This window comes from Podarcis erhardii (assembly GCF_964252035.2).
Source record: "Podarcis erhardii genome assembly, chromosome: 16".
In the NCBI taxonomy this organism is placed as follows: domain Eukaryota; kingdom Metazoa; phylum Chordata; class Lepidosauria; order Squamata; family Lacertidae; genus Podarcis; species Podarcis erhardii.
In genome coordinates this window covers 20187572-20202277 of record NC_138514.1, presented here as the reverse complement: position 1 = coordinate 20202277, position 14706 = coordinate 20187572, and the positions used below count along the sequence as shown (strand labels likewise).

The window sequence follows — 14706 nt, the reverse complement described above, 5'->3', positions numbered from 1 at the left end:
GCACTTCCCCCAAGAGCCTGGAATAGCCCATTCACAACCCAGCAGGTATATACATCACATGCATCTACAAGCTTCAGCTGAGCCTAGCCAGGTAACAAGAACATAAACACTCAATCCAAAAGCCCTCAAAGAGGCGGCGAGACGTCTTTTGCATCGCAGCATCATTACCTCACAATTTATCTTTTCGCCGTAGCGAGTATACTCTGGCGGCTGGAGAAATTCCCAAGTCCCACCTTTGTCGAAGGTGATGACAGACCGCATGTTCTCCTCACTGAAGGAGCTGTTGATCAAGGTGGCAATGTAGACCCCCGGCACCCCCTCCACACGGTGGAAGTCCGCAAAGGGCTCGTTTGCAAAGTACCTGCCGAAAGTGGGGAGGGGGGAATGACAACAAAAGCACTGAGCAACACACCTCCGTTAGCTGCAATTCCCCATTGTGACCAGTGGTACAGTGGTACAGTGGCAAATTCAGAACTGCAGGGCCGCTTCATGATAGTCGCAGCTACACCCTGTCACAGCCGTACCCCCTTAGGTCCAGTCGTGGCCGACTCTGGGGTTGCAGCGCTCATCTCGCTTTATTGGCCGAGGGAGCCAGTGTACAGTTTCCGGGTCATGTGGCCAGCATGACTAAGCCGCTTCTGGAGAACCAGAACAGCGGATGGAAACGCCGTTTACCTTCCAGCCAGAGTGGTACCTATTTATCTACTTGCACTTTGACAAGCTTTCAAACTGCTAGGGACCGAGCAATGGGAGCTCACCCCGTCACGGAGATTCGAACCGCCAACTTTCTGATCGGCAAGCCCTAGGCCCACAGCACCACCCGCGTCCCTTCTTCTAAGATTACACAACAGATTAAATAATAAACTCATTATACAATATACAATAATACAATAATATACAATTATACAATAATAAGAATTAGGGAGGCATTGGTCGGGGACAGAGGGTGGCACTTGGGGGGGGGGACTGTCGTCGTGCCACTCCTTGGTGTGTGGAGTGCCGCAGGGTGCAATACTCTCCCCGATGCTTTTCAACATCTTCATGTGCCCCCTCGTCCAGTTTGTCTGGAGTTTTGGTTTGGGCTTTCATCAGTATGCTGATGACACCCAAGTCTATCTGTTGATGGACGGCCATCCTGACTCGGCCCCAGACACACTGATCAGATGTTTGAAAGCTGTGGCTGGATGATTACATGGGAGCTGGTTGAAGTTAAATCCTTTGAAGACTTCCCACTCCCTGCAAGGAGGGAGCTGAAACCCTTATTAGATTTGTCCCTTGGCTGGCTGGAATAATTTTGTGCTTTGCCATCATCAGGAATGATTTGTTCTCATTTTAATGCACCTTTGCTTGGCAGTCAGGTGTGGTACGGAGATTTCTTCAGGCCATTGCTGACCTTTCCAAGCTAAGGACAAAATCCACAAAAGTAGCACAGACACATCTCTCCACTTGAGTGGAGCACATCTATCTACTTACTTGACCAAAGTGTCGCTCCCCATTCCTCCAGGGCTGTAGTACAGGACGTTCTCCAAAGTCAACGAAAACCTTAGGCCTTCCGCTTCGGAGATGTAGAGGTTGGTGCTGTTGTTACTGTGACTGACACACACAAACACCTGGTCTTCAGATGTGTCCGCAATATAGTATTCCTTCAAGAAAAAGTTGGGAAGAAAAAAAGGAAATATTTTTGTTCCACTGAAGGCATGCAAATGTGAGTTGCAAGCCAGTGCAGCACTCACACATCTGCCGCGAAATCACATGCCTTACGCAAACCATTCTCTCTCATCCTCAGTTTCCCCCATCTGTAAAATGGGGGTAATAATTATACTGCCTTCCGGAGCTCTTCTGAGGATTACAAACAAACAAAAATGTATGGGCGTATGTTCGAATAGGAAGCCAAGGAAGATGGACGACAGTAATCTGTACATTCAAAGATAGAAAGGAAGCTATCTTAGAAGAAGGCCCCGTCGCATGCCTACCTAATTGTTCTGTGCCAGAGCGGAGGTGCCTTTTCTAAGGCAACACAATGGCAACACATTAAGCATCATCTAAAAACAACAACAAATAAATGTTCTCTTCCCCTATTGTTTCTCTGACACGTACGTTTATGTGAATTTTAAATTGGTTGAAACTCACACTATAAACATCAACTATAAAAGGAAACAGACCTAAAAAGTGGCATGCAGCGTGATCGTAATGCATGCCTACTAGGAAGCAAGCCCCACACCGTTCATTGGGATCCATTCCCACATTAAAGGTTCATGAGAGTGAAGGAGATATACAGTCTGTGTGAGAGAGATGGGGAAGGGGAGATCTCTCAGGGCAAGAGGCTGGGAGAAGAGGGGGATGCTCCCAGGTGAGAGCTGGGAGGGTAAAATATATTTGTCAGAGAGGACCTTTTATTATTCTGTCTCTTCTATATCTTCTCCTTTCCTTTCTTTTTTATTACCGTATTGGCCCGAATATAAGCCACACCTGATTATAAGCCGCGCCTTTAAAATTCAATTGGGGGGGGGGAGGCAATACCCGAACATAAGCTGCTCCCTTAAAATTCCACAGGCACTCACACCCATTCCGTTTTACCATATGTCTGTTTCAGCAGAGATATCATAAAAGCCAATTTTTGTAAGGTCGCGAATTTAAGCCACACTTTAACTTTTCACGGTCAGAATTGCGGGGGGGGGGGGGAGAGTGAGGCTTGTTGTTGTTTAGTCGTTTAGTCGTGTCCGACTCTTTGTGACCCCCTGGACCAGAGAATGCCAGGCACCTCTTCCTCCACTGCCTCCCGCAGTTTGGCCAAACCCATGCCGGCAACCTCGAAAACACTATCCAACCATCTCGTCCTCTGTCATGCCCTTCTCCTTGGTCCCTCCATCTTTCCTAACATCAGGGTCTTCTCCAGGGAGTCTTCTCTTCTCATGAGGTGGCCAAAGTATTGGAGCCTCAGCTTCACAATCTGTCCTTCCAGTGAGCACTCAGGGCTGATTTCCTTCAGAATGGATATGTTTGATCTTCTTGCAGTCCATTTGACTCTCAAGAGTCTCCTCCAGCACCATAATTCAAAAGCATCAATTATTCGGCAATCAGCCTTCTTGATGGTCCAGCTCTCACTTCCATACATCACTACTGGGAAAACCATGGCTTTAACTATACGGACCTTTGTTGGCAAGGTGATGTCTCTGCTTTTTAAGATGCTGTCTAGCTTTGACGTCGCCTTTCTCCCAAGGAGCAGGTGTCTTTTAATTTCGTGACTGCTGTCACCATCTGCAGTGATCATGGAGCCCAAGAAAGTAAAATCTCTCACTGCCTCCATTTCTTCCCCTTCTATTTGCCAGGAGGTGATGGGCCCAGTGGCCATGATCTTCGTTTTTTCGATGTTGAGCTTCAGACCATATTTTGCGCTCTCCTCTTTCACCCTCATTAAAAGGTTCTTTAATTCCTCTTCACTTTCTGCCACCAAAGTTATATCATCTGCATATCTGAGGTTGTTGATATTTCCTCCGGCGATCTTAATTCCAGCTTACGATTCATCCAGCCCAGCCTTTCGCATGATGAATATAAGTGAGGGTTATATTCAGGCCAATATGGTATTCTTTGTGTAAATTAGCTTGTCTTTTATTGTACTGTACTGTGGAAAGTGTTGATAAAAGCAGCAAAGGGTTTGAAACATCTCTTCAAACCTTCTCTTTGGATTGCAGCCATTGCTTACAGTGGGGATAAGGGATATGTGGCACATGATCTGATTTCATGCTGGGGAAGAGGGATGAACCCGTAGGGAAAGAAGGCCAGGAGAAATGGAGGAAGAAGGCTGAAATGGAGGGAGGGGATAACGGAAGAAATTTGGGGCAGGGGGATCCCGCAAGTTCAGACTTGCTGCAAGAGCAATCTGTCCTTCCCTGGGTCAGGGAAGAAGATGGAGAGAAAAAAGGAAAGAATGAGAAAGGAAAGGAGTGATGCCCCCCACTTTTGAATCTGCCCGCAACTGGTTTAAACCCCACCCACCAGCAACATGCGGCCCCCGGCAGATTATTCCTGCGATAATGCGGCCCTTGACAGCAAAAAGATTTCCCTCCCACATGTAAATACCTTAATGGGGTGCCTCGTCACAAACTGGGCTGCTTGCATCGGTTTGCGGTTAAAGGATACCCAAAGCTGAACGGATGGCTGCTGCGTCCCTAAAAGATGCTGAGAAGAAAAGGGGTTGGGGGGAAGAAATCAAAGTAGTGAGTACCTAATAAATCTTAAGTTTGTTATTGTTTACAAAAGAAGGCTTTAAAACAGTGTTTCCAAACTTGGGTCTCCAGCCGCCTTTGGACTACAATTCCCATCATCCCTGACCACTGGTCTTGCTAACTAGGGATGATGGGAGTTGTAGTCCAAAAACAGCTGGAGACACAAGTTTGGGAAACACTGCTTTAGGATTTAAGGCAAACTCGGCCCTCCATCATCCCTAGCTAACAGGACCAGTGGTCACGGATGATGGGAGTTGTAGTCCCAAAACACCTGGAGGGCCAAGTTTGCCTGTGCCTGATTTACGAGCTTGTACAAATAAACAAAGCCACGCAATGAAGGCACAGCTTCCCACATGGACCTGCTGCCCACTCCCAAGTTAAAGGAAAGCACATTTTGGTGACAGTTCCCAAGATGAAGATAGATTTAGCAATGGAATAAAATGGCAAGGGAAGTCATAGGGTTTCTTTCCTGAATGGTGTTACCCATTTCCAACCCTTTACTTCTTGGAAAGTGCTACTTGCTTGTTCACCTATGGCGAACCTAAAAAAAGTCAGATGGCCAAACAAGGGAGCCATTGTAAACTGGAAGAGAGATGGCTCTTTTGAATCTTTCTCTTTCAGGATTTCAATGTCACAAAGCAAAGGACGTATGCAATGACCTCCATCCCGATCCATGTTTCCATTCTGCTGCAGTTCAGTTTCCGGCAAAAATTACATTATTCAGCTTTCTCTCCACTGTGGCGGAATTTGACATATTTAATTATGTTGTTAAATCACATTATTAATTATGATCCTGCTGCCTCACTCCACACCGTTCATTTCAATTATTATTATTATTATTATTATTATTATTATTATTATTATTATTATTATTATTATTATTATTTTATTAATACCCCGCCCATCTGGCTGGGTTTCCCCAGCCACTCTGGGCGGCTTCCAACAAAACACTAAAATACAATAACCTATTAAACATTAAAAGCTTCCCTAAACAGGGCTGCCTGCAGATGTCTTCTAAAAGTTTGGTAGTTATTTTTCTCTTTGACATCTGGTGGGAGGGCATTCCACAGGGCGGGTGCCATTACCAAGAAGGCCCTCTGCCTGGTTCCCTGTAACTTGGCTTCTCGCAGCGAGGGAACCGCCAGAAGGCCCTCAGCGCTGGACCTCAGTGTCCGGGCTGAATGATGGAGGTATACTGGACTGAGGCCGTTTCAATGCAAGGAAGGGCAATGCAAATTGAGGGTGGGTGGAAGTTTCATATGCAGACATTAGCATTTGCAGACTTGAGATAAATGAGCAAACATTCACCATGTCTGCCACCACTGGGATTCTCCAGTATCCCTAGCTACAAGTAACTAATGTAGGCACATCTGGATTGAAGCACTAGCGGGGGGGAAGGAACCATGTTGGGTTGTATCTAGCCAAGTTATTTTTACAGGTATGCACACACCACAGTTTTCTGGGTTTTATTATTATTTTAATTGTCCTCTTCCCTGGGAGTCTGCCAGGAACCACTTTCCCTCTCCAAACTCGCTGTGACTCAAACCCACAATGGGATGGATTACATGACGATGGTTCTGGGATTCTCACCTATGCCAACATTCACATAGTTGCTGGTTCAAGTCATTAAGTGGCGTTGCAATGTTTTAACTAGCCCATAAAGGTAAAGGGACCCCTGACCATTAGGTCCAGTCGTGAGTGACTCTGGGGTTGCGGTGATCATCTCGCTTTATTGGCCAAGGGAGCCGGCGTACAGCTTCCGGGTCATGTGGCCAGCATGACTAAGCCACTTCTGGCGAACCAGAGCAGTGCACGGAAACGCCATTTACCTTCCCGCCAGAGCGGTACCTATTTATCTACTTGCACCTTGACGTGCTTTCAAACTGCTAGGTTGGCAGGAGCAGGGACTGAGCAACGGAAGCTCACCCTGTCGTGGGGATTAGAATCGCCAACCTTCTGATCAGCAAGTCCTAGGCTCTGTGGTTTAACCCACAGCGCCACCCACATCCCTAACTAGCCCATAGGGCTACACTTTTAACTGGCTGAAGAGTGGGACGGAGGTGAGGGGGAAAGTGATTTTCATCATTTTGTACCATGGCCCATATATGAAGTTGCCCTGTGTCAATTCAAACCATCCAGCTCAGGGGTGGGAGAGCCTGTGACTCTCAATGTGATGTTGGACTCCAACTCCCATCAGCCCATGCCAGCATGGCCAATGAGGAAGGGATGATGGGAGTCGTAGTCCCAGAAGGTTACCAATCCCTACAAAGCAGAGAAGGTTTTCTCCCATCAGCCATCATTAGTTTTTGTTTTCAACTGGAGATGTCAGGGATCAAAAGTGGGCTACACTGCCTGCAGCATCCACACCGGAAAATTCAGGGCAGGGCTAGCGAGGGAGTGGCAAAGCTTATTTCTAGGTCGGCAAGCTGCACCCCTCGTTAAGAGCTCTGAAAGAAAAATAACATGACGTGTCCAGCAATGAGGGGGCAAGCTCTACCTGAGCTACAGCTACTCTCCCAGATGTGAGCATACAACATGCCTTCTGGGGGCCGTGTGCAAAGGTGGTCAGGGCCAGGGGCAAAAGTGGGCGGAGCAACATGCGAAAGGGTTGCCTGTATGCAGTAGGCTAGTTTCTACTCATGCTCAAACACTCCTCTCCATCCTCTATCCAGACAATCAGGAGATATTATCAGGCCCTCATTCTGCTTGACTAACATACTTTTCCTCGATAGTACTGCAAAAGCTCTTCTTCTCCCATGACACCCTGCCCATCCATTCCCCTCTCCCATTCCCACCTACATATGCCTATTACTTACAGGCATCTAAACTTCTCCTTCCCAGAGCTTCCGTGTTTCACACTGACCTAGATCTGCCTAAAGTACTAAAATCAAATAGAAGCAGGCTGGCATTTTTTTACCCTGTTGTTGCATCCTGCATGCTCCTGAACCACAAACTCAGGCTCGTTCTGATATTTCTGCTCGCTCTCCCTACAAAGAGGTCAGGGCAGTGAACGTGCTCCCTGCTTTATCCTCACGACGGCCCTTTGAGGTAGGTTAGAAGCGCACCAAGCATGATTAGGGGCTGACGCGTGGACTTGAAAAACAAGCCCCAGTCCAGCTTGCTAACCGTTATACAGTGGTACCTTGGGTTAAGAACTTAATTTGTTCTGGAGGTCTGTTCTTAACCTGAAACTGTTCTTAACCTGAAGCACCACTTTAGCTAATGGGGCCTCCCCCTGCTGCTGCACTGCCACCACACGATTTCTGTTCTCATCCTGAAGCAAAGTTCTTAACCTGAGGTACTATTTCTGGGTTAGCGGAGTCTGTAACCTGAAGTGTCTGTAACCTGAGGTACCACTGTACCCACATTGACTCTCACACAAGAGAATTGCAACTACATAATGTGCATTTTCTGGTCATCAAATGTGGCAGGCACAGGAGAAAGCGAGGCTTTTAACCCAAAAATTCTGGGTTCCCTGTTTACAACAGTCATCAATGGTAACGTCTTACTGAGTTAAATTTTGCATTTGGACCAAGATGCTCATTCATGGGGAACTTGACGCCCTCCAGATATTGGACTCCAACTCCCATCAGCCCCAGCTAGCATGGCCAATCCTCCAGGATGATGGGAGTTGTTGTCTGACAACATCTGGAGGGCCAAAGATTCCCTATCTGTGGTCTATACTGACACACCTCCGAGTTATTTTAATCTTCCCTAAGCAGAAAAGTACTGCAGCACATACAGGCTGCCTGCCAGACCCCCATGAAGGGATAATAAATTTGGATCACAAACACAAGTCAAAGGAGACTCTGATGCTTTCCTTTGAGGCTCACAGCATGTTCCCCTCCTCTTCTTCTGTAGCTAATGCAGAAAGGTTTTCGGAGCATTGTTTTGGGACAGTGGTGGATGCTCAAAAAACTGGCTCTGCTTCCTTGACATCTATGCACTGTGCTGCTTTATAAATTTGGGTTGGGCTTTTCTTTTAAGCTGCTCCCTCCACAGCAGGGACAGGAAACTTTTTTTGGGTCTGAGGGCCACATTCCTTTCTGGGCAATCCTCTGAGGGCCACTTGCCAGTAGTAAAGGTAAAGGGACCCCTGACCATTAGGTCCAGTCGTGACCGACTCTGGGGTTGCGGCGCTCATCTCGCTTTATTGGCCGAGGGAGCCGGCGTACAGCTTCCGGGTCATGTGGCCAGCATGACTAAGCCGCTTCTGGCGAACCAGAGCAGCGCACGGAAACACCGTTTACCTTCCCACCGGAGTGGTACCTATTAATCTACTTGCACTTTGACGTGCTTCTGAACTGCTAGGTTGGCAGAAGCAGGGACCGAGAATGGGAGCTCACCCCGTCCCAGGGATTCGAACCGCCAACCTTCTGATCTGATTCTGATTCAAACCACTGACCTTCTGCCAGTAGTAGGCATGCCCAAAGGAAAAAGTGGGTGGAGCAACAACCCTTCTCTATCCTTCATCCAGGGAAGAAAGAGGCACGATCTGGCAGAAACACTGACCTAGTAAAAGAGGAGCAGGGTTTGCATGGCCTGGGAAGAGTACCGGGGCCAAACGGAGAGGCTTTGAGGACCATGTTCAGAGTTCCAGGCCTGAGGTTCCCCACTCCTGCTCTATAGATCATCAACTTGATGCTCCTTACCACAGATTTTGTTGCAAACAGATACTTTTCCCTGAGCTGGAAGTCTTCAACCTCCTCAAGCAGAATCTCTTTGTTTTCTCTGGTTTGAAAGAAATCGGTGCTGCGGAGGATTGTGGAGGCCCGGGTAGGCTCATGTCGCTCGATGTAAACTGTGTAGGGTTTGTCATACGGTTCAACACCCCTTGTCAGAAAAAGAAAACAAAAGAAGCCATCTTTTCTATGTATACTATTCTTGTTGCATTACCTTGTTGCATTACCCACCTTTTTGTCTGTTCTAAATCTACTGCTCGTCATTTTCATTACTCTACCTAATGGGCCATCTTCTCCTAGACAGTTTGGTGCAACCTGCAGTGGCCTTTGAAAACCTCCGCTGCTCAAAATTTCATCGCTCGTTTCTAATCCACAGGTCTATGAAACACCAGACAGCGTGCAGCCTGACAGGTGTTTACACCTGATCAGTAATCTGTTTGGGAGATAGACCTGTATAATAAACACTTCTAAATATAGTGGTACCTCTGGTTACAAATGCTTCAGGTTACAAGCTCCGCTAACCCGGAAGTAGCTGCTCCCGGCTGCAAACTTTGCCCCGAGATATGAACGGAAATTGTGCACCGGAGATGTGCGTGCAGCGAGAGACCCCATTAGCAAAAGTGTGCCTCAGGATAAGAATGGTTTCAGCTTAAGAACGGACCTCCAGAACAAATTAAGTTCGTAACCAGAGGTACCACTGTATTGTTTCTAGCCCTCACTGATGCAGAAAATAATAAAAAGCACATACTGCCTTGGTTCCAGATTTCAAAAATGCCAAGAAACACAATGGCTGCACCTCCAAAGTGAAAGCCAAGCATAGCTTCTCATTGACTTTTCTCCTGTAGTCAAGACTTAGTGCATAAGAACAGCACAGCTGCATCAGAACAAAAGGCCCTACTATCCCATTATTGTGTTTCCAACAGGGATCAGCCAGATGCCTCCAGGAAATTCATAAACCAGGCACAAAGGCAACCTCATGCACACCTGAAAGAAACATTTAGAGTACTCCTGTCCCTGATGATCCATGCAAGGAACTTTTTATTTTTTCTAAGGAAAGTTTACTATCAAAGATATGATGCACACACTCCACCTTCATCCTGGAGTAGCAGAGCCCAGGATTCGAGCCCCTTGCTCAGAAAGAGGTGTAGATGACATTGCAATGGGTGGGGAGGAAGAAGAGGCTCCCGAGAAGCCTGCAAAGAATTCCACAACTTACCAGGAAAACGATTTCACGTGCTCCTGAATCATTATCCACGTCTGCCCAAAATCATCCGACTTCCAGAGCTGCAAGAAATTAGAACATGGAGAAATATGTTTGGATTCCGGTGGACCGGCCAAACACAGATGGCCAGGGAATGCATGGATCAGGGTGGGTCCTGGACGCTGTGCTTTAAACTGTCTCAGGCTGCCAAAGGCAGGTGGTGAGAGAAAGAAATTCGGGACGATGGGTTCAGGAAGGAGTTAAAAGTGCAAGAGATATGCTGCACCTTATTCTTGGCTAGGGGACTGGCGGCTACAGCTGTGTTCACCCACATGAGCACACAGTGGTTAAGAAGACACTATCCTCTCATCCATCCAATGAACCACTCTGGTTCAAATTACAATAAGCCTGCAAAGTCCTGAGCACCATGAAGCAAGCCCAGTACAGCCGCATCTTACGCAGGGGTTCGGTTCCAAGGGTTCTATGTGTACACGAAAATCAGGGATACCCAAATCCTTGGAGCTGCCCCACAGGTAGCAAGTGGGGAAGGGGGAGAAAATCCCCTGTGCTCCCAGAGCTCCTTGCCCAGGTTGCAAGCCGGAGTGCTTAAAGCCCTTTTTAGGCAGAGGGCCTTCTCGGTAGTGGCACCCACCCTGTGGAATGCCCTTCCACCAGATGTCAAAGAAAACAACTACCAGACTTTTAGATGACATCTGAAGGCAGCCCTGTTTAGGGAAACTTTTAATGTTTGAGGCATTGTTGTATTTTAATATTGTGTTGGAAGCCACCCAGAGTGGTGGGGAAAACCCAGCCAGATGGGCGGGGTATAAATAAATTATTATTATTATTATTATTATTATTATTATTATTATTATTATTATTCCAGATAACCTGGCAGGGGGGAAAGGCCTTGCTTGAGAGGCAAAACCCTCTCAGTGTGATGGCTCTGGAAGGTCGGGGATGCTTGTGGGAACTCTGGTGGCCCCGTGAAATCTCACGAAAGCTTTGCAGAGCCAGCCTGCTCTTTTAACCCCAAGCGGATCTGGTGCAGAAAGAGCTTATGAGCAATTTCACCCTGCCAGTGAGTAGCAAGCGCCATGGCTGCTGAGATCAGGGAGAGCCGATGTCGGTGGAAAGGGAGGAACACAATGAGAGGAGAGCTCGCCGGCAAGGGAAAGGACCAGGGAGAAGTTGCAAGCGATGCTTCCTTCTGTTGCTGGGAGCTGGGAGATATTTCTCCTCCCTTTTTTCTTTTCAAGGGCGAGAAGTGTCGCTCTGGCTAACCGAGTCAAAGCGAGAAATCGTCTCCGAGCTTTTACCACCAACCCCAGGGCGCTAACCGCCTTTCAGTTATGGTGAAGGAAACATCCAAACATTGAAAGCGGGAGCGGGGAAGCAAAACCACCCAAATGTGACCACACAAGACAAACACTGCTGTTCCTGCCAAGTACCAGGGCAGCGGAGTTAGGCTGTCTGGCGTCCCTCCACCTCCCAGGCTCCTGCCCATTCTGAAAGCCAGGCGTGAGAACAATGCAGAGCAGGCCTGGAGAGGAACAAAGGCAGGCTTCTTGCTGGGAAGTGGGAATCGTTGGCCTAATTTCTTCCTTCACCAGGCTCTGAACACAGTATGGTTGAGAAGAGCAGGGTTGCAGAAGGCCTCTTTTCCATAGAAGTGAGAAGCTGTCAGACCACTGGCCTATCCAGCTCATTTTGGTATCCACGGACTGGCAGCAGATCTCCAGAGTTTCAGGCAGGGGATACACCCCACCCCCAACAACAGGAGCCTTCTACATGTAAAGGAGATGCTCTATCAGACATAGTGCCTGCCAGATGTTGTTGGACTCCAACTGCCACTACGCAACATGGCCGAGGATCAGGGGTGGTGGGAGATGCAGCTCAAAATATCTAGACGGCACCAAGTTAAAATCACGGAATTGCAGAGCTGGAAGGGACCTCAAGGATCATCTAGTCCAACTCCCTGCAATGCAGGATCTTTTGCTCCTCGTGGGATGCATTTTAACCTGTATTTTAAATTGGGTTTTTTTCCTATTATGTTTTTGCTGTAATTTTACTGTAGCCGCCCTGAGCCGCCTCTGGCCAGGGAGGGCGGGGTACAAATAAAACTACTACTATTATCATCATCATCATCATCATCATCATCATCATCAGAGTTTTTAGGGGGGTTTTGAATGTTTTATGTAGTTTTTATGTAGTTTTATGTAGTTTTATGTAGTTTTAGAATTTCATTGTTCTGCATGGGACAATGACAATAAAGATATCGTATATCATATATCGCATATTATTATTATTATTATTATTATTATTATTATTATTAGGCTCGAACCCACAACCCTAAGATTAAGAGTCTCATGCTCTAAAAGAGTTGGGTTCTGAACGGGGTTAACAACCTAAAACACAAAAGACAGAGAAATGATCAAGAACATAAGACAAGCCCTGCTGGATCAGGCCAGTGCTGCGTCTATGCCAGTATCCTGGCTCACAGTGGCCAAGCAGATGCCTATAGGAAGCCCACAAGCAAGAACTTAGTGCAACAGCAGCATTCACCCCACCTGCAATTCCCAATAACTAGCATTCAGAACTCTTACTGCCTCTGACTATGGAGACAGGGCATAGCCATCCTGCCTAGTAGCCGCTGATATCTGTATCCTCTGTGAATTCGTCCAGTTTCTCTTTTAAAGCCATCCAAGTTGGCGGCCGTCATTGCATCCAGTGGGAGGGAGTTCCACAGTTTAACTGCGCTCTGCGTCATCACCGAGGCATCTTCCCACACAGAGAATCTCATTCACAGGGCACACACACCCCACGCACAGAAAAAATAGCAGAAATTGGGAGCCTTCAGCATGTGCATCAGTCAATGATCTACTCGCCTGCTTGTTGGGATGGGTCTTGTCAAATCCCAAGATGAGGTTTGGGAGCCGGCTGTGCAAAAGCAGATCTGCCGCTTTGAACGGAATTGAGAAGCCCTGGATGGTGTTGCAGAAGTCCGTGGTAAGCCAGAGGTACTGAGTGAAGGCATCAACGAAGATGTACTGTGAAAGGAAAAGGAGGAAGGGGTAGGACAAAAAAATCAGTGGGTCTTCAAAAATCAACACGCAGATCTTGGCAGAATTGTTTGGATGTGAAAGTTGCATACACACACAACAAAAAACTGTATGCCACTTTTTGTTACATTTCCACCAGTTTCTGTAGCCAGAATCTCTCACCAATGCAATAAATTATATTTTCAAACAGTGGTTCCAAATAAAAACATAAAAAATTCATCCACTGCCTTCTTGGTTCTACAAACTCATCCCCAGTGCCCCCTACCCTATTCAAAGCAATATTCAGAACAGCAGTTTGCACAACCCACTAAAGAAGATAATAGCACAACAAAATTCAAAACGTGCAGTTTAGACCTTCCCTTAGGATCGGGTGGCTGGGGGACGGGGGGTGGGGGACGGACAGGTTATGGAGTTAAATGCTAGACTAGGCCTCCCTCCTTCGGTGGTGGAGATGACAAGCCTGGCGACTTCATTTCTGCAAGGCACCCATCAGCTTGGCTTGCAAAGCTTGTTTAGGATTCACATCTGTCACAGAAGACAACTGTAAAGCCTTCGCTTTTAGTGAGAGAATTTTTTTTTTAAAAAAAGACGGAAGACTTTTGTTTTCTATTCTGCCCTCTCCCATCTCCCCTCCGCAAAATAAGAAGTGACTCAGTCAGTTTTCTTGATCAAACGCAATCTGTAATCCTCAGGAGACAAATATTTTCCCTCGGCTACATGAACCCATTTGCTGTTAGGTAAACAGCTGTTTGGTTGCAGCGATTTCTACTGTTCTGCCTGAGCATGGTACACACTTAGACCTCTTGCTCTGCTTTGAAGGCACGGCAGAGACGCTACATCACTGACCAAAACGGCAAAGTGAAGACTTCGCAGAGGTCAAAACAAGGAGCTGGGGGGGGTGAGTTTAATTGACATTTTCTACGCAAACTGAGAAGCTCATCCAAGGATGGAACTAGACATTACAAAACAAACCTCACAGCCGCTGCCAAAAATGGAAACTGCAAGTACAGCTTCTCCTTCCGTAACATCTACTTATCATAACAGGGCCACAGGGCCTCAAAGGCAGGCTTCCAGGGGCTGCGTGCCTGGGGTGGGTGGGGCCAGAGGTTGAAGTGGGTGGAACAACGGATGTGTCTCTTGCCTTTACCACATTCACACCACACATTCAACACACTACAGGCATGGCTTTCTCCCAAAGGATTCTGGGAGCTGTCGATTCTTCATGGTGCTCAGAGTTGTAAAGAAACTCCTTATCTTCTCACAGTGCTACAAGTTCCCAGAGTTCCCTGGGAAGAAGGATTGTCAAACCACATTGAGCACCGCTCAGGAGATCCCCCAGTTAGGTGGGATCAACCATGTAACCAGCCCAGAAAAGAGAAAGAAGCGAAGGTCCAAGCGGAGCAGGGGAGGAAAAGAGCCAAATACTTGCATTAGATCTTTTTCAAGAAAAAATGTGGAACCTACCCTAGTTTCAACCCCAAAATATTTAGAATACCCTTATTTAAATCTAGGGGGTGTGCAGTTGAAATCCTTTG

General features: G+C 47.1%; 1 protein-coding gene across 1 annotated transcript in view; it reads right to left on the bottom strand.

The window, feature by feature from the left end:
* SORL1 (sortilin related receptor 1) overlaps positions 1-14706 on the bottom strand; it is a 110059-nt gene that overhangs the window by 65519 nt on the left and 29834 nt on the right. Inside the window, exons 4-9 of the mRNA XM_081843049.1 lie at positions 12998-13159; positions 10125-10192; positions 8879-9059; positions 4081-4179; positions 1474-1643; positions 169-361 (exon numbers count right to left, since the gene is read on the bottom strand). Coding sequence (XP_081699175.1) covers positions 169-361; positions 1474-1643; positions 4081-4179; positions 8879-9059; positions 10125-10192; positions 12998-13159 — 873 coding nt within the window. The remainder of the gene's footprint in view (positions 1-168; positions 362-1473; positions 1644-4080; positions 4180-8878; positions 9060-10124; positions 10193-12997; positions 13160-14706) is intronic.